We start from the raw sequence: 24,459 nt of genomic DNA, 5'->3' as shown, positions 1-24,459 counted from the left end.
AGCACAGGAAACTAGTTATAAGATTATTTCGAGATGGTAAAAGTGCTTAACTGCCCTACATATCATGTTCCCCACGGTATCAGACGAGCTGGCGCTGCAACACCCAAAAAGGTGATGTGAAACATTTATGGTGGGAGTGCTTCACAACAATTCGTCTGATTTCTAGTATTTCAAACTATTTCCAAAGCGCTATGCCTTGATCTCCACTCAGACCCGGCTTTGACACTACTATCTATACCTCCAACACACATACAAATGACTATTAAACAGAAGGGTTTCTTGCTTTTTCACTAACGCCTGTTAGAACAGTAATACCTTGACACTGGAAGAGTACCAGGGCTCCGACAATTGGAATTTTCAATAGATTATGTTCATAATATTTTATTGCCATTAAGTTCCTCTGACCCACCTATCCTTTCCTTCTTGACTTTCCCTTAAATGTAACCTTAAAGTACATTTTTATTTGCTAAATGGCTCTAAATACAGAAAAGTGTCAGAGAAAAACACTGTTATTTTTTCCACTACATCAACTGTAACAGACCATTTATGCTTTTGTTTTCCTTTATATATCTTTTGTAGGTTTCTTTGATTTACATGTTTAAACATGAAAAATTAAAATAATTAAAAAAAAAAAAAACACACAAATATCACAACATATATCTACTATGAGCTCCTAATCTTCCTAATACACCTGCTAGTAGCAAGGCTAATATTAAACTATCTGCATCAAAACATGTTGTGGAAGCAGGACATACTGACATAGCTTTGAGGTATATGGTTTTGGAGCATGTCCCCTCTCCTAGACAAGGGGATAACTGAAAGCCACTGTTGAGGAAAAGGGAGGTGTGGTTGATTCACCAGTTGAATAAACAGGCACCCAAAGGGTTAACTAAAGACTATGATTTCTATGTTTTTAATGAAAGATCATTTGAAGTTCTGCTGTTTTTATTCTTTTGTTTTTTCTTCTGGGAGAGCCGCCATGAAAGGTTTTGCTACGGTGGATGAAAAGCAACTTCAGTGGGTCCTACCTTCACATCTCCGGCATTTGTTCAACTCAAATGGAAAGATCACGTCGTCTTCATTCTGACAGAATTCACAGATGAAGCCCTTAGCTTGGCAGAGCTTAAGAAAAAGAAGCAAAGATGCAGAACAAAAGAAAGTTAAACCACTAGAATTCATTATCTGAAATAAATGCAAATTTACACGTTTTTTTTTTTCTTTAAGGGGAGGGCATTTTATAGATGTTGACTGCATATAGCACATAACATTGTTATATAAACTATAGCAGTCTTTTAGAAGCAAACACACAACTTTTACCAGTGTAGGGCAACAGACATATCCTATAAAAATTATGAATGTACCAGGGAATTATACTCCTCTAGATATAGAAGGATTGTGCTTAAAAAAGTTGTGTTCCTGACTGATTTATTGAGAAATTCCCCCAAAACCCCACTAGCCCCGCCCATCTGTTCCACTTCCTGCTGGCTGAATTCTCTGGATGAGCTGGGGAGCCGCCAGCCCTTCGTACACTGCACTGTAGGATAGGAACCAATCAGCAGCCAGGCTGACCTGATAGGGAACTGAAGCCTGTCTGTGCTTGTGTGACTGCAGGGCTGTGATTGGCGATCTCCCTCCTACTGTGCTTCTGGTAGGGACCGTTAGGACACGCCCACTCTTCATTTCACACTGGAGGGAGAACTGATAGGATCTATAGGGAGCTCCAATAAAGGGGCCATTGTTACAGAAAGGATTAATGTTTAGCCCAAAGTGAAACCAGCACCATATATTATTCATAACTGCCTACAAAATTAGGGTTTTTACCATTTATCCAATATGTCTCCTTTAATTATTTTGGTACACTTTCATTGTTTTGTATTTATTGTTACTTTAATTATGGCCATTTTATTTCACACGACTGTTACGGTTATCCATACAGCTTTATTTATGCCCTTGAATGTTTTGTGCAAAATGAGATCTTGGTCAGTTTGTTTTACACTCAAAAATGCTTTAATGATGCCAGTTCCTTTTTGTTTGTTTTTTTTTTTTACTCCACCGCAATAAATACAAAATAAATAAAACCATGTGTTTTTACATACATTAATGATTCAACAACCTTTTCTATAAGAAAGAATAAATAAAAGTGGTGCAGTTCTCCACACCTTCAATAACCAAATATAAAGTAATTACCATGCATTTTTCTACATGTAGGGCTCCAGATTTCACTAAATCCCTTAACCGTGGGACCAACTCCCCCTTCTTTATGGAGGTGAGATCACTTAAAGAGAAGAGATGGTGGTCTTCCGTCAGGTGTCCAGGCACAATATCATACAACTCCAGGATTCTGGGAGACAAAATCCATTCAAACAGACATAAGAAATGTGATTAAGGATAAATGAATGGTTGCCAAAAGAAATAAATAACAGTTTAATAGCAATACATATATAACCACAAGCAACAACACAGAGCCATACACATCTATACATACCCATCTATTCAACTAATAAAAGGGGTTGTATACCTTTAAATTAACTTAGTATGATGTGGTGAATGTTATTCTGAGACAGTTTGCAACTGGTCTTCATTTTTTATTATTTGTGATTTTAGAATTACTTAGCTTTTTTTATTGTGCAGCAGCTCTCCAGTTTGATAATTTAGGCAGCTGGTTCCAGGGCCCAATTCAGCCTAGCAACCAAGCAGTGGTTTGAAAGAGGAATATACAGTAAATAGAGGAGAGTCTAAACAGAAAGATAAGTAATAAACAGTAACAATAAGAATAAATCTGTAGGAGGTCATTGACACCCATTCAAAAGCTGGAAAGAGGCAGAAGTGGAAAGCAAATTATTCAAAAACAATACAAAATGAAGACCAGTTGAAAAGTTGCTAAGAGTAGCCCATTCTATAACAAAATAAAATGTTAACCTGAATGTGAACCACCCCTTTAAGTGACTGTAAAGGTAACAAGAAAGTGAAGCAAAGCTCACCCTTTAGCCAGCCTGCATGTTTTGAACATATTCTTCAAGTGCACCAACTGTATTCTCAACAACTGTAAAAAAAAATACAAAGTCACAAAATCACCAACACTCCTTTCAGCTCTAGAATCACTTATTAGTGGGACATTGTTTTTTTACTTGTTGTTGATGTTTGTATCATTTTAAAAGTATAAGCAATTGTGGCAGCTCTGCACTGTAGTGGGGAAATATTGGCAATGTAAAGTAAACTTCTAATTGCTGAATAATTGACACATTGATCAAAATGTGACAGCCCCCTGTAGTAAGCTGCTTTTATTGGCCCTTCCTTATCTTTAAGCTTACCGTAACGTGCCACTGTTTAAGAGGCTATACATATGTATGCCCACTTTTTTTATGGTTCGGTGAATTTGTGCTGACCTCCCCTATTGATCGAAAGGACTTCAGAAAGGGGAATTCTGGAAACAGTAGTTCACTAAATTTACGTGACAGCCTTATCTTCAACTCTAAACACCACCAAATAAGGAATGGGGCTTCTTAATGCCCTTACCCGCACTTGTTCCAGTGCCTTTACTTTTCGGTACAAAGGGCTGTTGATGTCCTGCAAGTTGAAGAGAGGATCACTCCAAATCTTTGTAAGTAGGTCCTTTGAGAAATTGCTGACATAATATTTGCTGAAGTCCCATTTTCGAATGATTCGCCCAGGGATGACAGATTGTGCATTCTCATGGCAGCACTGGCAAAAGTACTTTCCCAAGTATTCACAATATCGCAGTCTTTTAATGTAATCTTTAAAATGACAGGTTGACAGAAATTTTAAAAGAAAATTTTAGGTCACAAAACCAATATGTTTAAAATGATTATGCCATCCCCACCAACCCTGGGAGAGAGATAAAGAATGATGGGCAGACAGGCAGACATCTAAACTATTTATTTCTTTATTCTAAATAGGATACATCTAGGTTCCTTCCTTGTTCGTTGACTTGGGGAGATGCCTTTACTGTATATCGAAAGGGAAAAGGGTGCAGTGGAGTGGAGCTAATTTACAAACATTGCCTCAGTGCAGTAACCGGGAGCAACTTGATCAGTTTGTTGCAGGTAGAATACAGAAAGCAAATAAAACATTACACCACTGAGTCTGATTTGTGTTGGTATTGACTGTATTGTCATGGTCCAAAATAGATGCATCACAATAGTGTCCTCCATATGTATGTATTAAAGGAAGAGGATAGAGTATTCTATCAAAAGAAACACAGGATTGCTTGCCTCCTTTTTTGTAAGCATGATGTTCCAGTGTCTGAATTCCTCTCTCAGAAACATCCTTAATTCTGGTGGCCAGAGTCTGGGCAGTTCTCTCCCCTCTCCTGCTCCACCCTCCCAAAAAAATGCTAAGAACTCCCTCAGGAATGTGTGATCTGCACTATATGGGCTAGACTACAGTCTATTTAAAATGGCAGCTGCTATCTTAAGCAAAAGGAGAAAGCTTCTAAAGCTGTTTACTCAGGTATGGTAATGGTTTCTGCAGAATAAATATATTGTTCTAGGTGGCACTTTAAGTAATATGGCCACATTCACATGCACCACAAAAATGTACCAGCCCTCAGCCCAAAAACTCTTGCACCCCCTTAAAAATGTGATCATATGCTGCCAGAGAGACAGACCAACATAACCCATGGGACATTAACTTCACTTGTGTACACAACACTGCTGTTACATGGTGTTAAGCCAAATAATAATGGCTCTGGCTAGTGGCTTACCAGATTCTATCCTAATTCCACAGCCAGCACATCGGTAGTTCTGTTTTGTGACTGCTGCCTTCTTTCTGAAAGATAAAACTAGAGTAAATATTAGAGTGAAAATGCAAATTATATTCCCCCCATTACAGGAATGGGACATACGTAGGTGCAGTGTGGATATTGAAGATGATTTGTGGTCTTGGCGGTGCCCATTCCAAATTTCCACGAACCCGTATTCGAAGTTTATATATATCTGCATGCTCCCCATCATCTGGAGAAATTGGTACAGAATCTGGAATTGGTAGCAGCTACAACCAGATAGAGAAAACTACAGTTTAGGAATGGAAATCCATTTGTTCACAGAACTATGACAGACTGTCTGAACTGAACAGGAATTTGGTACTTGAAGTACAAAACAAGTCAACCACAAAAAAAGTCTAGTTAGTGGGTAAACCACTTCTATAAAAAAAAAAAAACACAGCAACTACAAAAAACTTATTTTGGTAGTAGAAGAGGTGCTACATGCAAGGCACATCTCCAGTTTCTACAGAGTCTACAGATCTCAGTAAAACTGCATTGACAAGTTCAGCTTCCACCTCTGCTAGGCTACATGAAGTGCAGCCAAGCAGGGATCGGCCCACATATGCAAAAGCAGGCATTTCCAGGTTGCTCCCAACTCGCTTGGGTCTGCTTTGTGTAGGGGCAGAAGCTGTACTTGTCAGTGAAGTTTAACTGAGGTGTGTAAGGAATCAGATCCGCTTCTCTCAGCCTGCAAAATGGTGGAGAGCAGGGGAGCAAGTGCTCTGTGTGCCCTCAGCCTTAGAGAAGACTTGAATAATTTCAAAGTAGGGGAAGTATGTGTTACATAGGGACAATTCTCTCTACACTTCCAAGGCAAAAGTGTAAGACGACAAAAGATAGACAACACAGAACAAGCTACCACTATACAGTATGGCAGCAAACATGTACAATGGGACTTTCAAGAAGGAATGAACTGCTGGTTTGAATATACAGGAATAGAATCTAATATGCAGAATGCTTGGAACCTGGGGTTTTTCAGATCTTTCTCTAATTTAGATCACTGTACCTCAAGTCTGCTAAAAAAATAAACCAGATAGGATTGTTTAGCCACTAGTATGGATTCATGCATCTTAGTTACCATCAAGTACAAGGTATTGAAATGAAATGATTTATAATATATGTCTTATGTAATAAGAGTACAACCCTTACGAACTGCACACTTAGGGGCCTATTTATTATGCTGTGTAAACAAAATTAGCCGAAAAAACTGTGTAAAAAGCTGTGTACGATAAACAACAAATTTCACCAGATTTTACTTTATTTTACTTAAGTTCTGGTGGAAGAAAAAACACGTAGAAAAATTACGCCATTTTTGACGCGGCAAAGCCTGGCTATGTGTGGTGAATTTAGTTGCTGTTCCTCTTACATAGCGTAATAAATAGGCCCCTTACTCTTAGAAATTTAAGAGGATCTACAGATAAAAATGTGCTTAGAAACAGACAGCACAAACGGGCCAGTACAAGCTTTGGGTATCCAAGCTCTCACTTATTTTGGGAAGAGCCCTGGCCCTTTTCGTTACAGAGTTGCAAATCTTACACAATGTACTTTGATACTTTAGTGGGTAATATACCTTCTGTGGCGCGTCATGCTCTGGCACCAACCACTCAAGCTCTGAAGCAGCTGGTAGCTGCATTCCTTCAAACTGCTTTAGGAGACCCATGGCCACAGCCTCAGCAGAGTTGGAACAAAGAAAGGAGTGGGACCTGTAGGTGCAGGAGTTAAAGAGATTATTATTATTTCTTATATAGTGTCAACATATTCAGCAGCAAATTACAGAGATTATAAATCAGTCACATTATTTTCTGCCCCAGAGTTTGCAGTGTAGTTCAACAGCAGCAAAGGCACAAGCTGCAAGCCACTGACTCTGAGGTGACAGACTGTATTTTTATATATTTTTCTATTTATGAAACACACACTAAATCCAAAGTTAAACAATTGCAGTAAAAGAATAAATAAAGCTAATAGATATAAGCAGGGCTGTGGAGTCGGTAGATAAATTCTCCGACTCCGACTCCTCAGTTTCTGATACTTCCGACTCCGACTCCACAACTCCGACTCCTCTGTTTTTAATATGCTAATGTATTTTATACATCCAGGAAGGGGAAGGGGCACTTAAAACACAACTGAACTGATAATAAACTGAAAGACAATTTTATCTATACTCCTACTCCTAATGATTTCCCTAGAATCCCATAGTCATGTTTAAAGTTTAAGCTAACATTACAGCTGAATTACAGCAGTTTTTCAAATGTTTTAAAGCTTCAGTCTTATAGGAACAGTAACACCAAAAAACAAAAGAGCTTTAAAGTAATAAAAATATAATGCACTGTTGCCCTGCACTGGTAAAACTGGTGTGTTTGCTACAGTAAAACTACTATAATTTATATAATAAGCTGCTGTGTAGCCATGGGGCAGCCATTCAAGCTGGGAAAAAGGAGAAAAGGCACAGGTTACATAGCAGATAACAGATAAGCTCTGTAGAATACAATGGTGTTTTATCTGTTATCTGCTATGTGCCTGTGCCTTTTCTCCTTTGAATGGCTGCCCCCATGGCTACACAGCAGCTTATTTATATAAACTATAGTAGGGTTTCTGTAGCAAACACCCCAGCTGTACCAGTGCAGGAATGGCTGCCCCAGGGGCTACACAGCAGGGTATTTATATAAACTATAGTAGGGTTTCTGTAGCAAACACCCCAGCTGTACCGGTGCAGGAACGGCTGCCCCCGGGGCTACACAGCAGGGTATTTATATAAACTATAGTAGGGTTTCTGTAGCAAACACCCCAGCTGTACCGGTGCAGGAATGGCTGCCCCCAGGGCTACACAGCGGGGTATTTATATAAACTATAGTAGGGTTTCTGTAGCAAACACCCCAGCTGTACCGGTGCAGGAACGGCTGCCCCCGGGGCTACACAGCGGGGTATTTATATGAACTATAGTAGGGTTTCTGTAGCAAACACCCCAGCTGTACCAGTGCAGGAACGGCTGCCCCCGGGGCTACACAGCGGGGTATTTATATAAACTATAGTAGGGTTTCTGTAGCAAACACCCCAGCTGTACCGGTGCAGGAACGGCTGCCCCCGGGGCTACACAGCGGGGTATTTATATAAACTATAGTAGGGTTTCTGTAGCAAACACCCCAGCTGTACCAGGGCAGGAACGGCTGCTCCCGGGGCTACACAGCGGGGTATTTATATAAACTATAGTAGGGTTTCTGTAGCAAACACCCCAGCTGTACCGGTGCAGGAACGGCTGCCCCCGGGGCTACACAGCAGGGTATTTATATAAACTATAGTAGGGTTTCTGTAGCAAACACCCCAGCTGTACCGGTGCAGGAATGGCTGCCCCCGGGGCTACACAGCGGGGTATTTATATAAACTATAGTAGGGTTTCTGTAGCAAACACCCCAGCTGTACCAGTGCAGGAATGGCTGCCCCCATATTACACAGCAGCTTATTTATATAAATTATAGTATATTTTCTGTAAACACACAGTGCAGGGCAGCAGCACATTATATTTTAGTTACTTTTATACACTTTCATTTTTTGGTGTTACTGTTACTATTTAAACTATTGACTATCCATTCCCTTCACGTATACAAGTATTTCTAGTCCTGCAAATTTTTTTTACTTAATTAGTGAGAGTTAGGCTGGGTTCCCAGTGGGCATTGGGTTCCCTGTAACAGGAACACGATGCAGTGGAGCTGCCGCACCTTAACTGTGCATTACATCCCATTTAGTGAAGCATAAAGTCAATGAAAAGCATGCTTCATGGTCACTCAACGTGTTCGATTATGCACTGCGAGCATTGGGCTTTATTCTTATAGTAGAGAAGTAATTAATTATGACTGTTTGTGAATTGGGACAATTTAACTTGCTTTATTTTTTTTTTTTTTATTCCCATTTAAATTTAGTAGGAGTCGGAGTCGGTTAATTTTTTGCCGACTCCGACTCCAGGTACCCAAAATTGCCTCCGTCTCCGACTCCTTAGCCCTGGATATAAGTATACTCTTCTGAGTGGCAATCAAAATAATTACCTTTTTTTGCTGTTAAGCAAAATAAGTCACTTTGTGACTGGTTCATTTATTCAACAAGCAAAACATTCTACTGGCACAGCATTTTTGTTAGATGCAATTTTATTGACTAAAGACTTTGTTCTGGAGTAAAAGAAACTGGAGTTTGTTACCGAGACCCAGAACAAACCCACACAATAGTAAAGATCAGTACAAGGAGCAGGTATTTGGATGGGATTTGAGAACAAGAAAGACCATTATACCAGTTTAAATGCTTCATGTGAAATTTCAAACTTCACACTATACTGTAGAAAGTAAATCTGCATCATACTTACATGGATTCAGTACACTGTAGGTGATGGCTGTTTAAACCTCTTTTGATCTCAGAATCTGTATAAAGACAATGATTAGTTCTCTCAGTTACTAATACTATTAATATAATTTCCAGAATTTCCCAATTCTCTAGCTACTGTCAAGAGATAGGTTCTAATCTGTGATTAAATATTAATTTAATTTATAAAACTTTTTAAAACTAATTAAAAATAATTATTTGCTTATAATAGATTCTACTGGAGATGGCCTTCCCGTAATTCGGAGCTTTCTGGATTAGGGGTTTCTCGATATCAGATTCCATACCTGTATTGGGTTGATGCTTAACACTGGTGTACGTATGCCTTTTACAATAAATGTCAATAGTTGGTTATGTTTTTAGATATTCCATAACCCCTTGTTATGCAAGTAGCATACCTTTGATTTCATACTGATCCACTTCATCTGCAGAGCTAGACTCTGATACTGGAATGGACTCATGGGAACTTATCTGTGACCCACTCTCTGTCATTCCTTGGCCTGCAACACAAAAGCCAAAGCAATATATTAATAATAAAATACCACAGATATACAGTATCAGATACTAAAATTCTGTGCAGAGTAATATCTTTCTTACTGCTAGATCCTCCTTCGGTATAGGCGCTTTGATTTCGGCAGCTTCTGATTTGCTGTCTCCGCAGGCGTATTTTCTGCTTTAGCTCCCTGATCTCACGGTCACTGTCTTCCTCCTCTTCCTGCAACTGCCGGCTTATCATGTTGCATTTCATCAGCTCAATTGCTGCGATCAAAGACTCAGAGATACTGAAGTGAGCATTTTCCTGGTAAAGGGGAATTTAGGAATGATGCTCATTAACTGGTACAGATTCAGCAAATAACAAAATGTTTCGGATCTTACAATACAATAAAACTGGGATTTCCCACACTATGAAGCTTCTGGAACTGGGATAAAATACACAGCAATATGAACATAAAGAATGTGTGAAGCACTACAGGTATGAGATCCCTTATCCAGAAAGCTCAGAATTATGGAAAGGTAATTTCCCCCCATCTCTTATAGAGTACATTTTAAGCAAATAATTTAATCTTTTTTAATCTCCATTTTCTCTGTAATAATAAACCAGTACCTTGTAAGAAGCTTCCAGATAACAGATCCCATGAATTAATTAAACACATTATTCAGTGAAATACACAAGCATTTATTTGCTCAGAATTTAAATACAAAATTCAAAAAACAAAACATACTATACCAAATGGAAAGGTACATCTCATACCAGTACAGTATATTGTAAATTGCCTTGCAGTTTGTACTTTTTTTTTATAACTTTATGTTATTGCATCTTAATCTACAGTTTAAGGATGCACCCCTCCCAGGTGTAATTAACTTTCTGCCTTCACCTATAACAGGTATCCTCAATCTTTTTTACTCCTGAGCCACACTCAGATGTAAAAAGTGTTGATGAGCCACGCAAGAATAAAAATTGGGGATGCCAAATAAGGGATGTGATTGACTATTTGGTAGCCTCATGTGGACTGCTGGCCTGCAGGAGGCTAAACAGGAGTAAACTTGTGTCTGTGCTTCCAAAACTTGCCTCCAAGCCAGAAATTTATAAATGGGCAACTACTTTGAGGCCACTGGGAGCAACATCAAAGGGGGTGGTGAGCAACATATAGCTCACGAACCCTTGCTTGGGGATCACTGATCTTTAAACACAGAATGCAATTCTTTCAGTGCACTTTTACCTTCTCCAGATCTGCACAGCTCCCAAAGTCCTGTTCTGAGAGGTAACTGATTAATGACTGCCCCTTAGATGGCCTCCGAAAAACACCTTCTGCAGTATTCAGGTATGGAGCACTGTCTACATGAAGAAATATAGTAGAGAAAAATATTTATAAATTCCTTATTTAGATAGCAGCACAGTGGCTTAATCCTCGGATCTCTTCATATCCCTCCCCCCAAGTGATATGTCCAATAAGATAATGTTTAGATTGTAAGTTTTATTGGGCAGAACACCCTTGCCTCCTGTATGATTTTTAATTTTTATGGAATCTGTATTTTTAAATACAAAAAGGTGCATAAATATATTAAATAACATAAGGGGAAAGATGCACTGTTAAAGTTGGGTCACTTAAATCATAATCTTTATCAGTAATGTTTAAAACACTACGATACTACGAACACCAGGGCCTCTCAAAAGAATTTAGGGAAAAGAAAAATTAAGCACTGCTTGTGGGTTAGGGTAACATATTTAGTTATAATACAGCTACCATGCCTTGGCTTACTTGTAGGGAACAACCACATGTATCTTTTTCTATGTCTAAAATATCAGCTTGTCATTTTTGCATGAGTATATTGAATTGCGGATACTTAAGCCTGAAGATAAAGAAAATGTCTGTCCTGCATCACAGAAAGCTGCTCTTTATCTCCTACTGTAATGTAGCTAATGTACACAAACAGCACAGCTTTATGTTGGAGCTATTGAATCCTCCAATAATAAAGCAGACTTTACCACCTCATCAAATCTGAGAAGTGTTTATGTATCACTTTCTCTAAATTTAAAATTAATACATACCATGTTCTATGTAAGGGGAACCTATAGCTTTGTTCTTGCCTAGCAGGGCGGGATTATTCCGTAACCCAGAATGGGACTCTGTTGAAAAACAATATAATTGTCAGATGATTAGATCTATCAACACTTATATCTTTTAGCAACACATATGTTGCCAGTTGTAGTTAAAACCTAATTACTTTTGAAAATACGTGGATTTAGAACTGCTGCTCCTTGTATCCATCCTAGCTTAGCTCTTCTTTCTGTAGCAATAATTCTACTACAGCCAGGGCTGTAGTTACCAAATAGGAACCCGAAGGCCCATGCCCGCTGCTGGACAGTTACAGCCAAATCCGGTTACAGAGCTGGGGAGGGGGGGGGGTACCTCTATTTTTTGCAATTGTTGGGGAGGGAAGAGGCAGTGATTCTGTGCCTAGAACAGCACCAGACCTAAATACAGCTCTGACCACAGCACTATGAAATAATGATACCTGTTTATTAACAGTTAAACATAACTAATCTCCCCTTGTGGCAGTTCCTTTTGTACCAGTTTTGAAGCACTCACAAAAACCTTCACATTATATCAGCAGAATTTCTTGTTTGTTCCTCAACATACTGTATGTGTGTACGAGTTTGAGTTATACTGACTGCTTCACAATATTTTACTCAACAAAACTTAAGTCCCATCAAAAAGGCAAACCTTTGAAAAAAGTCTTATTATGTACACAAAGATGAGCTTTAACAACCCACAAGATGTACGATACTGAGAGGAAGGGACATGTTTCCACAATATGCACATGCAATAAATATATAAAGGGGGGAAAATAAGGCAATGTACAAAGGTCGTAGCTGATCACTTTTTGGCATATTGCGTAAAAAGGGAAATGTATTCTTTAATGAGATAGGTCTAATGTGAACTGAAACTAGGAAATCTTATACATTTTTATTGGTGTATACAGAGTTGGTGGCATCTGAAGAAAAGCGGTTCTATCGTTCAAAGTTTAGGGCACTGGTGCGCAGGGTGAAATCGTAAAGTAAAGAAACAATTATACCGTTCCCCAAACAGGCATTTATCTTGCAGCCTAGTATACAGCATGCTATGACAAAATTCCCTTTCAAAATTGACAGTTCTTTAAAAAGGGGATATCCACTGTATAATGACAGTAGGAGAAGCCTAGCTGAAAGTGCTAGCACTACCTGAGTACATTGCATTACAAAATAATGGAAGAAGCACTGGTAATAAACTATTTGCCTGGGAGGCTGAAAGCACTGAAAATTTGCATCCTGCTCAATAGCAGAGGGGGAATTCTTACATGCTATATGCATTCTGTTAATTTCAGCTGAATCACAATCCAATGACAAAAACTATTAATTCTACGGTGTTTGGAATTAGTGTGATTCAGGAAAACATCACCAGTGCTTCTGCCATGGGATGGCGCAAGAGATTAGATGCCAGACCTGCTGCAGGGTCTTCCATTATAATGCTGATATTCCGGTCACTTCCTAATGTCAGCCATTTAGGGGTTAAAGCAAGAGAAAATATTACAGATAACATACATGGACGAAAAACAAAAAAAAAAAAGCAGCATAGTGGAATCCAAGCCAGACAATTTAGGCTGAGGGTAAACAGGGCATATTTCAAAGAAGCACCTCAAACCAGTCAATTTTGGGCTGTTTGCCAGTTGTCTTAAATTATTAAAAAATGATTGTTCTTACCTTGGGGCTTTCCTATGGTTACATTAGTGTCGGAACGTGAGCGCATATGGCTTTTTTTTGTGTGCCAAGGTCCATTCCCAAACTGAATCTCAGAGAAGCTGGAGCGCCGAGGAACACTAAGTAAACATGTGTTTTGGGGGGCCGTTGGGGTTGAGTTTAGAGAGTCTGTTTTTTGGGAGTTACAAGAGAAAAGGTTTGAACTTTCACTACTCTGACTGGATGAACGTCGGCTCATGTTGCCAATGGCCAGGTACTCCGGACCATCATCTGCCTCACTGTGGGGATCCTCTGGACTGCCAGCATCCTCACTTTGGCTGGTAAGGGTACTGACACTCATCTCACTAACAGGTGAAAATGCTTCATGTGGGGGTGAATCATCAGCTGGAGCAACAGAGACAATGATGGATTCATTTTCAGATACAGCTCTGTAAAGGTTATTCTGCTGGTCAATCCGGAAATCTGCATGAAAACATAAATATATAAACTATATAGAGAAGTGTATATATTTTATTTAAATGGTCATTATACCTCCTTGTTCAACATGAATGGAAGACTATGGGGCACATTTACTAAGACACGAATCTGAACCGAATTGGAAAAATTCCGATTTGAAAACGAACATTTTGCGACTTTTTCGTATTTTTTGCGATTTTTTCGGCGTCTTTACAACTTTTTCGTTACCAATACGATTTGCGCAAAAAAACCTGAGTTTTTCGTAGCCATTCCGAAAGTTGCGCAAAATCTGCCGATTTTTTCGTAGCGTTAAAACTTGCACGAAAAGTTGCGCCTTTTTCGTAGCGTTAAAACTTAACGCGCAAGTTTTAACGCTACGAAAAAAGCGAAACTTTTTGCGCAAGTTTTAACGCTACGAAAAATCGCCAGATTTTGCGCAACTTTCGGAATGGCTACGAAAAACTTGCGTTTTTCCGCACAAATCGTATTAGTAACGAAAAAGTCGCGACATTTTTCCGAAAAAATCGCAAAATACCGATCATTACGAAAAAAACGCAATCGGACGCATTCGGCCCGTTCGTGGCTTAGTAAATGTGCCCCTATGACTTGGTTCTAGTAAAAGAGGGTCCTGTAGAAGAGGGTATACTGCCCCTTTAATACAAACGTTTACTGATATACAGGAACGTAGGGGTCTTGTGTAGAAAAAAAATGTTACAGCTTCCTTATAAAGAAAATTATCGTTTCACAATGAATGAAGACATCAAGAGGTTCCAATCTACATTACATGCCAAATGTACTTCTAAATAAAACCTGTTATCAGAGAATGTTTCTGTTTTTTTGCAATCCTGTTTAATATACAGTAGGGCTGATTCACTAAAGTGCGATAAAATTTATCGCACACTTTTTTTCGTTAAATTAGACGCGATAATTAGCGCGATTATGCAGCTGCCAGTTTGCAGCGAAATGGTCATTTTTAATACAGTAATTTTCCACAAGTATTGGCGTGTATGGCTAACATGGCGTGCGTTTATTCGCACGACTATTTATATGCGGCTACAAGTGATGAAATGTTTCGGCAGGCATGGATTCGCAGCGAGTTTTTGGACGTGCAGCGAATTTTTCCGCGGCAAATTTTTTCATGCGTTTCGCAAAACAATCTGCCAATGGCAAAATGCATGAAAAAATTTGGCACGCAAAAATTCACCGCACATCCAAAAATTGACACAGGCGTCAAAAAATATTAGTCACGGGCAACAATTTTTTTGCCCGCACAACATTTTTGCCGTTTCGTGGATCTTTCAAAAGATTTGCTAATTTTTCACTAAAGATAACCAGAACACATTTGCTCATCACTAGTGGCTACTATTTATAAGCATCTACTATTTATATGCTACCATTTATATGCTACCATTTATATGCGGCGACAATTTATATACACTATTTATATGCGGCGACAATTTTTATACACTATTTCTAAGCTACTATTTATATGCGGTGCGTTATTTAGCGCATGTACCGGCAAATACTGCATGGAAATAGTCTTTGCGAGTTAAATAACGCATGCAATATCGCGCGTAAAATAGCGCAAGTATGCTTATAGTGAATCGTGCGAAAAGTTGCGAAAATTAAGACGCGATAAAATTTTTAACGCACGCTATAAATAGCGCACGTTTTATCGCACTTTAGTGAATCGGCCCCAGTATCTCCTACTCAAACTTTAATTTTTAAAGCAATGCTTGCCATAGATTTATTTTCCCTAACATACACAACAAAACATGAGCACAGTAAAATGTAGTAATAAAGGAATGTCATCCATGTTTGACACATCCAAGATGTTTTACAACCTTCTTGCAAACTCACACCATGGTTCCATGTATCTGCACAGACAGGAGGCCCCTTGCCACAAGAGAAAAGCAGCACACAAAGAGAAAGCTGGGTGAGAAATGGGACAAGAAATGCAATGGCCAACCACCGCCTGCATCAGAAGATTGGGTACCTGCTCCCTAGGAAATCCACGTGCAAGCTGCAACAACTTACCTCTCTTGGCACCAGAAAGCAGGGCAATTAAACCTTAAACAACAGCCACTCATCCCCACTGACTCAAATGGAGGCAGGGGAGTGCACCACACAGCAGCAGCATGCTAAGATAACCAGCAGAGCAATAGGTGCTTCATTGCATCAATAAGGGTAAGCAAGCATTTTTTGATGGTTTTACAATTGTCTTGTACACAAGGTACATTTTTAAGACAATTTTACTTATTTTGACAAATAAAGTCTTTTACTTACTAACATAGTTTAGAAGCATCTATCATCCCCTTTAACATATATAACTGTTATTAACACATTAAAGTTCTTCTAATCCCATAATCTTACCAGAGCTAAAAGACTGAAGACTGCTATAGGAGCTGTACAGAGAATGCGGAGTGTTATCAGTGTATGGGATACCGGTTGATCCCGGCAGGGTTGATAGGCTCAGACTTTTTTCTGATATGTTGAGTTGTCTCTTGCCAGCAAGCTGTGGGGAAGAATAATATATGTCACTGGGGATCAGTTGCACAATTATATTTAATATAGAACTGTAAGACTATAGGACATCACAAAATGTGTTAAAAAAGGCCATCCTGTGAATCATATGTGGTATTGCATTTATAGTATACTAATCTAGTTTGCCAGCAATAAAGTGTTAAAACTGACTAAATATTTTTGAAATATTTCTATTCTAAATGACATGATTCCCCCTTAACATGACTTATAAACTGGAAATTCTTACTGTTACTGACACACAACACCATGAATATGCTTGGCTAAGAGAGCTGGCTGTGTCTGTCACTCTGGGCTGGGCAGGGCAAGGCAAGGCAGGATCCTAATGTTAACATAACTCCATCCTATTGGAGAATCACATTGCCACCAGCCCAGCCTGAAAGACAGAAGGACACAGCAAAGTATGGTTGGACTGTTGGTATGCGTTTGAGCCTGAGGGGTAGCTTAGGGTGGTTTCCCAAAAGGTAGGGTGTTTCTTTAAAAATTCTCAGATTCTTTAAGTCTGTTTTAATTGCAGGTAACCTTACTTTCGGATACCCTAAACCTGATAGTGTGATTGATTGAACTGCAAATTAATAACAAAGATACATTGGATTACACTATGGTATATTCTGCTTGGTCCCTTACTTGAAATAGGAGAAGACCTATTTTTAATGTAAATTGTAAGCTAGATTGATACACTTGGTAACCGATTTTGAAAAGTAGCCTTTAAAAGAGGCAGAGTGCAAAAAACAGGTCTGCACCCTTACCACAGAAAAGAAGACAACAAATTCAGTTGTATACACTGGGGTTATGTAGTGATGCAAAATGGTATTTGTCCAGGTACCCAGCTGTACATTTACCCGATTAGTGGGCGTTATACTACTATCTAGTTTCCCAAACCAGGATGTATATTGCTCGTATCAGTTTGTATAACTGAAATAAATGTTAGTTATTAACTGAATAGAAAAATCATGTTTTTTTCTTTTCTTAAATAATTATTATGTGAGCAGGCTCAGCAGAGATGACCAATCCTGTTATAATGCCTTTTGCACAAGATTTTTAAAAAGTTAGAGGCTTAAAAATTCAAAGAGAATGATCATACAATAGGACAGATCTAGCCCTGGTGCAGTAGAAAAACTTAGTTAAAAGGTGCTAAACAGGAAAACAGCTATTCCTCTAGCACTCAGCAGTTCCCAGTAACATAAGAAATAAAAAGAATTCAACAGTCATGTAAAAACACTTTCTGTTCTGCGATATGTTTCATGTTCAAGGTTCACATGTTTTCTTGATCTTCTTACCACAGATGTGTCAATCTGAGCCAAAAGCCTGGGATTATTCTGTTCTACGGCCTCAAGACACTGGAACATTGCAGCAACATGAGCCTCACTCAGTAAAAAGGCAGATTCTGGAGAAAACAGATACATTTGAAAATATAAAAACATAGCTAATAAAGCTAATGCCCCACGGAGGGATCAGTCACCTGTGATAAATCTCTGCTACCGCGGGCGACTTATCTCTCCTAAATGCCTTTCCACTGGCAACAAAGTAAATCGCCAATGGAAAGGCATATGTGTTGCTTCTTTTTCCAAAGTTACACAAAGTTGCCTACAGGAGGAAACTTTGCCAGACTTAGGAAAAACACACTTTGCTGCCAGTGGAAAGGCATTTCAGATAGATCGCCCGTGGCAGCAGAGATTTATCGCAGGCAACTAATCTCTCCATGGGGCTTTAGCCTAAGGGCTCTGGTACACGGGGAGATTAGTCGCCCGCGGCAAAACTCCCTGCTCGCGGGCGACTAATCTCCCCGAGTTGCCATCCCCCTGCCATCCCACCGCCGAACATGTAAGTCGCCGGCGGGATGGCAGACGCGGCGGGGCAATTTCGGGTAATCTCCCCGTGTACCAGAACCCTAAGAAACAGCCTTATTTGCTAACATTTATGAATTGTGCAAGAGTCTAAGGTTCTTATCAAATCATTCATTTGTCTCTGTAATCCATAGAAGCCATGGATTCAGCCTTCAGATGCCTATTTTAAAACAATTGAATAGTAAATTCTGCTTGCTAATTGCCTGCTCTGAGTTACCAGATCTGAAGAAAGGTTTGCACCTTTTATTATATTACCTCCTTAGCATGCTGTACAATGCAGGGGGGAAGTGGCTTCTTCCCTTCAGTTGTACACGAGCCAAAAAATACTTTGAGATCATACAACTGATATGCAAGCAGTATCTTATTTGCAAGTCAAAAGCATATTCAGTTATCCTCTGTGTAGCCAACCCATCAGGTGCTGTGGTTAACCTATGTAAGTGCATGAGTAAAATACTAAAAAAATAGGTTTATTTTAAAAATTAAACAATATACTTTCATTACTCCTTGCAATATATAAAAGGTTTTTCTTTCCAAATCATACAGAAGATATTTTGCAAAATACCTGAGTAAAACTTTCTGGTGTACTGCCTGTTGCCAAGCAATGCTTTTAGCTGAGCTGATAGGCAATGGAATTGCAAACTGTGCTGCAACCAGAGCTTGCCATTATCCTTCTCACTGATGTTTTCACAATTCCGCTGGCTGTTCTCAAAAAAGAGCAGGAACTGTCAAAAAAAAAAAAAAATCCCACAAGATTAGTAATTTTGGATTTACTAGTTGCTTGAGACTTTATTTTCAGTGAAGGGAATAAGGAGAAACAACCAGTTGCTGTGAAAGGGAATTTATTTTTCAGCCAAAGAATTTACATACAAAATTAGCATTTTGGTGAACAAGCCACTCTTCCCCCTTTAGTTTCTTTTTTTTCCTCTTCCTCTTTGCTATTTTAACTCAGAATTGTTAATATGGATATCTATTCAGCAATATTTGTAATGCAAAGGTTTCTAATTGTATTCATTGTTTTTGAACAAAGGAAGTGACATCATTGATAATGCGGTTCCAAAATGCTTTTTAAACATGAAGCTGTGTCTGTTTTTTTTATACCTATGACTACGTGTGTATACACACAAAATGCGTCAGGATTTATGAATAAAGCTGTTTAATCTTCACCACTGCCCTGGTGTCCGATTGAGCACGTGCCACATGGTGCTTTGATTCGGTACTTGTGCATTGTAAATAATTCCAAAGAGGCTGCAAGCTCTGTTATTTGGGATACAATAGTGCAACAGAACACAGAAAAAGATTTAAATTCTCCTTCTGAGGCTACACAAATAGACCACTGAGCATGTGCACTAAAAGCAGACCTTTTAGTGGCATTCAGTGCATATGCTCTTGCTCGGCATTCACAGCCTGGTGTCTCACTGATGGTGTCTCACAATGAAAAGTGGGCAAACAAGGCAGTTGCAAACTCCTCTAAGCAGCTTTGCGTTTGGCACACAGATAATGGGGAACAGGGACATCTTTCAGAAGTTGGGATGATGAGGTTGGGAGCTTATGTAGGGGGCCTGTAGATATATACCCATTATCCCAGTTTGCTGAAATATCATTATAGGAAAAATATAAGTAAACCCCTAGATAAAATGCAACACTGCGTGAATTCATAAATGTGTAATTTCTGACAATTTTACACTGAACTTACCTGCTCTACTTGAGGGGATGTTCCAGGATGGAGGCGCTGGCTGCTCTTCACAAAATTCCAGTAGTCTTTTTGCTTGCAATACACCTGTGCACAAACAAGCATAGAGCATGAAAGCAAACTATACAGTGCTAAGAAGGATACAGTGTTAATGCAAAAGACCACAAGCAGCAACAGTTTACCACATATAAAATTGTATGCTCCTGATTGTTTATCATTCACATGTTGATCACTCACATGTTATCACCAACTGTTGAAGGGCCTGAAATTAACTGATTATACAGTAAGTGGACCAAGAGGACAAAATTGAATCCAGTTTCTTACTCACAGCCTTTTGGTAAATGCTACATTAAGAGCAAACATCAAAATATGCAAGTTACTCATTTCATAGATTAATTATCCATTAATTTGTTTGCCATTGCAGCTTGTCAGTTCTGTTTAAGTTTAGTCACCTTTTATCTCTTGTCTAAACAATATTCTACCCATTATATTATGCTCAAAAGCGTTCTTGTGATCAACACTTATAAATGCTTCCTATAAATGATACAGAAAATTAAGCCAAGACTAAGTGAATGTTATATTAAAATTTTTTGACACCTGGTTGTTTCAGCACAGCAATGGCTTGTGCTCATTTCCTGAGAGAATCTATGTTAGAGGTTGAAACATGTTAACCACAGTACAGAAAAAGAAAAAAATTATATTTTTGTCATAATGTGATACCATTTATTGGTTAACTGACACATAGTAATGCAAGTTTCCAAGAAAAAAAAAACATTTCATTAAAAACTATGTCTCTTTAACAAGCATTTTAATTGTGTTACCCATGTTGTGATGTTGTGAAAACCAACTAGGAAAACACATAGCATATATTTGCTGTAAAAGGTTTTTTTCATTTTTAGGGCAAGACCCAAAAACGCGCATTTACGTTCAGTCTCTATAACTCCTCATGAAAAAAAAATGTATTCGATGAACATACATACATACATGCCCAGATTTGGATCAATATTTCTTGCATCCTAATGGATTGGGGATTATTAATCCTGGTGAAAATTTTCCATTGGTCACCAAAAGGAAGCAAAGGCCCCTGGTGTGATATCGCCCATTCAGCCCTATCAGTAGGATATTGTCCCATTCCCAGCAGGAATCAAAGGATTTGGGAGCTGGTGCAAAATGTATGCTCCAAAGACAAGCGGAGTGATTTTGAAACTGGTGAAAAATACTTCGTGATTTTGCAGCAGCTAAAACACCCCTCTGTGAACATATCCTAACATGAGATAATATCCGAAGTGACTCTGTAGCGCTTAGTTAAAGAAAAATACATCACAGATTATATACATTACCTGATCACATATTAGTCCATGTTGAAAGATGCTGCTCATATCACGACACAACCTCTGCAGGCCACCATATTTGGACCACACATTTCTGCTGTTGCCTGACACCAACCCTTCTACTGTGGTCTTCAGACTATCCAGAAGCCTTGAGTGCTCAGCCCTACACAATAAGAAATACAGAGGGACCCTCTCTTATCAGAAGAAAAAGTAAATGGACATCTTGCTGATGCTGCTTTTTACCGAATAACATGTTTCAAGAAATGCACTGTAAACAAGATATAACCTGTCTGTGTGGCAGTAGCCTTAAACAGATACTCTGGACCATCTGGACACATTTTGCCGACTGCACCTTGCTGCTGTTCACACTTGATTCAATGAAATTGGGCGGAAAATGTGGAAGTGAAACATAAGGCAGAGAACCAAACAGCAAAACAAAAATGTATTTGCTGAGACTCTGTAAATTCAGAATAGGGTTGTTCTAGTTGACTATCCTTCCCTTGCACAGAGGACACAACTATAAAATAAAAAGGTTTACTTAATTTAAAAGGTAGAGTGCTGCCTGTGTCACATTCAAACATAGTAAAAGTGCACTTACAACCTTATTCTAAGTATTACCTACTAACAAGAGGCTGCTTGGTTCTTGCCTGCTGGTGCTGTCTTCCAGTTAAAAGCTGTCAAATAAGTGACTGGTTGCAGGTTAATCGATAACCCTGCAATGCTAATTAGCTGCCCAAATCCTAGGAGCTCTCCTGCCTGCACACCCCTTGCTACCTACAACAAATCTCTGACAGAAGGGCAGTGGCTCCCCCCCCCCCCCCCATCTGTCTGCTGTGACTGCCTACTTTTGTGTAAGCATTAAATTGTATCAGTACTGAGATTAATAGGGCCCTCTGCATTGTTCACACCTCAGATTCAGGCTGTAAGCCCCTGTACTGTTCACACCTGTAGGACCTCAGACATACTCTGCCTGCCCTATGCTGCTTGTGTGTGCCATACTCAGCCTGCCCTATGCTGCCTGTGTGTGCCATACTCTGCCTGCCCTACCCTGCCTGTGTGTGCCATCCTGCCTGCCCTGTGCTGCCTGTGTGTGCCATACTCTGCCTGCGCTGTGCTGCCTGTGTGAGGTGAACCTGGCAGGTGTTGCTGTGCTACCCACAGGGGAGGAGGCATATGGATTTTAGAGTATGTCTTAATATAACTTGATAAAGTTTCACATATGGATGATGGGTGTGCTGCCACCATTAATGTGGGTATGGTTTTAAAATCTCTTGTGGTAACAAGGTGTGATTTGAAGTGGGTGTGGTTTAAAAAAGGGGGTGTGGTAAAAACCGGCTTCCATTATTGGCCCTCCTCAATGTAGGCCAGAAAAATTCTGGTCTTCAGAACCATAGAAGTTGGACAGCACTGACCCACACATCTCATTCATTACCCATTCCCATTACTTGCACTTCTTCCATTCCTTACCAAGGGCACCAGCGGGCAATTACTTACCACAGGCACAGTTTGAAAAGCACACTTCCATATGTACTCCTCATGTTTTTTTACCCACAATACAGCATTGCTCAGAATAGAAGTAATGTTGCAGTCTCCAGGGGGATGCTATAGCTTTCAATATACCAAAATATATACTGTAATTGTGCTTGTACTCTGACACGGATCGGAAGTCTGGGTGGCTTCATTTCTAGCATTTGGCATGAGAGTGCCATGTACACTTTTGGTGCATATGCTCCTTTTGACACAAGCACAATGGTTTGCAGTGGTTTTAGTTCTAGGGGTCCCCTGTGTCAAAAGGTGCAGAAGCATTCAATTCAGAAAGGAAGGCAGGAGGAAAGCAGCGGCACCAAGCGCAAATATACAGAAATGCAAGAACCTTTCATGAAAGGAATTTGTTGCGCAACTCATAGACATCGGAACCGGGGACCCATGGCCCCCCTGGCCCCCCTGGCTTTGGAAGTTGCGGATAAATGGAGGCAGAGTGGTGGGGGCGCAGACAGAGAGGCTGGTGGCTCTGGTAGCAGCGCATGGGCTTCAGAGGGGCTCTCTTTGGCCACAAAAAGTGAGCTTGTCCAAACATTTTAAAATCCTCCCTCTCCTGGCCCCCAACCAAAAACATCTTCTGCTGCCCCTGGCACAACTGATTGTGGGGCCCACAACTGCCATGCTGTAAGTCAGTGATACCCAACCAGTGCCTCAGGAGCAACCCCTTGGATGTTGCTCTGTGTCCTTGTAAGGTTGGGGACAATAAGTAAATGAGCTCTAAGGTCTTTTGGGGAACAGGTACTACTATTGGAATTGATAACAGGTCACACAGAGTGGTTTACAAAATAAATACATATTAATATAATCTCTCAGATATACAGAAAGTTTATATTGCTCCTGATGATACCAACCATAGTATATGTAAAAGTGTGAGACAGGAACCTAAACTCCTAAGCAAGGACTGATGTGAGTGATAAACAATCTCTGTAAAGTGTTGTGGAATATGTCAGCTCTGTGGATTATGATCATAATCATGGGAAAGTCACAGAAAAATGAATGTATTTATCCTGTCTTGTACGTGTTCAGATGGTACTCATGTCCCTTTAAAGGGGACCTGTCACATTAAGAAATAATTCCAAATTGTTTTCTATTGTGGTTGTCAAGCAAAATAAACTTTACTTACACTATATAAATTATTTTAATCTTAGTTTCTTCAGCCTTGGAATTCACAATTGCAGCAAGCAGGCAGGGGCCATTTTGTGGACACTGTTATCAGAGCAGGCATTGCATCCTGCCAAAATCTTGTTTCTGTGCCAGTATGGGGAGACCTAATGCCCATGTCAATGCACTGGTTACACAATTTCATGGTGAGGAGGGAGGGGGAATGAGAGGAGGGCAGCAACATCTAAAAAGTTCTGAATTGAAAGTGAAAGTAACTGTCTGCCACACCTCTATGCCTAAGGCATAGAGGTGGGGCAGGCAGTATATGACTGACAGCTGGGATTTTGAAATGCTTTTATAAAGGGTATGGATGTGGTAATAAAAAAATGATTTTGGGTTACATGTTTAATTTGAAAAGAGCTTTTATTGTACAGCTTTTTATGTCTGGGTGACAGGTCCACTTTAAGCATTCATTTTAATGTATCTATAATGGCACAAATATAGTAGTTTCACAAAAAGCAGTAACTATATTGTCAAGGTGCTTCTTGGTGCAAAAGATTGCTCAA

At 39.5% G+C, this 24,459-nt stretch overlaps 1 protein-coding gene across 5 annotated transcripts in view; it reads right to left on the bottom strand.

The window, feature by feature from the left end:
• The window catches only part of rubcn (RUN domain and cysteine-rich domain containing, Beclin 1-interacting protein), a 39,930-nt gene that overhangs the window by 4,923 nt on the left and 10,548 nt on the right, over positions 1-24,459 (bottom strand). For 2 of the 5 annotated variants that reach the window (XM_031902046.1, XM_031902047.1), the window contains exons 3-21: positions 21,260-21,413; positions 19,923-20,006; positions 18,792-18,951; positions 17,663-17,769; positions 16,215-16,356; positions 13,389-13,847; positions 13,131-13,175; positions 11,697-11,774; positions 10,867-10,982; positions 9,743-9,944; positions 9,544-9,645; positions 9,132-9,186; positions 6,354-6,486; positions 4,865-5,010; positions 4,724-4,788; positions 3,517-3,755; positions 2,982-3,043; positions 2,188-2,341; positions 1,029-1,122 (exon numbers count right to left, since the gene is read on the bottom strand). In XM_031902046.1, the coding sequence (XP_031757906.1) occupies positions 1,029-1,122; positions 2,188-2,341; positions 2,982-3,043; positions 3,517-3,755; positions 4,724-4,788; positions 4,865-5,010; positions 6,354-6,486; positions 9,132-9,186; positions 9,544-9,645; positions 9,743-9,944; positions 10,867-10,982; positions 11,697-11,774; positions 13,131-13,175; positions 13,389-13,847; positions 16,215-16,356; positions 17,663-17,769; positions 18,792-18,951; positions 19,923-20,006; positions 21,260-21,413 (2,597 nt within the window). The remainder of the gene's footprint in view (positions 1-1,028; positions 1,123-2,187; positions 2,342-2,981; positions 3,044-3,516; positions 3,756-4,723; positions 4,789-4,864; positions 5,011-6,353; positions 6,487-9,131; positions 9,187-9,543; positions 9,646-9,742; positions 9,945-10,866; positions 10,983-11,696; positions 11,775-13,130; positions 13,176-13,388; positions 13,848-16,214; positions 16,357-17,662; positions 17,770-18,791; positions 18,952-19,922; positions 20,007-21,259; positions 21,414-24,459) is intronic. The other 3 variants (XM_031902048.1, XM_012963357.3, XM_012963359.3) reach the window with 3 other exon arrangements.

The sequence above is a fragment of the Xenopus tropicalis genome, chromosome 5 (genome assembly GCF_000004195.4).
Source record: "Xenopus tropicalis strain Nigerian chromosome 5, UCB_Xtro_10.0, whole genome shotgun sequence".
NCBI classification, from domain to species: domain Eukaryota; kingdom Metazoa; phylum Chordata; class Amphibia; order Anura; family Pipidae; genus Xenopus; species Xenopus tropicalis.
The sequence above is the reverse complement of the archived record's forward strand: the minus strand, read 5'-3'. Positions and strand labels throughout refer to the sequence as shown.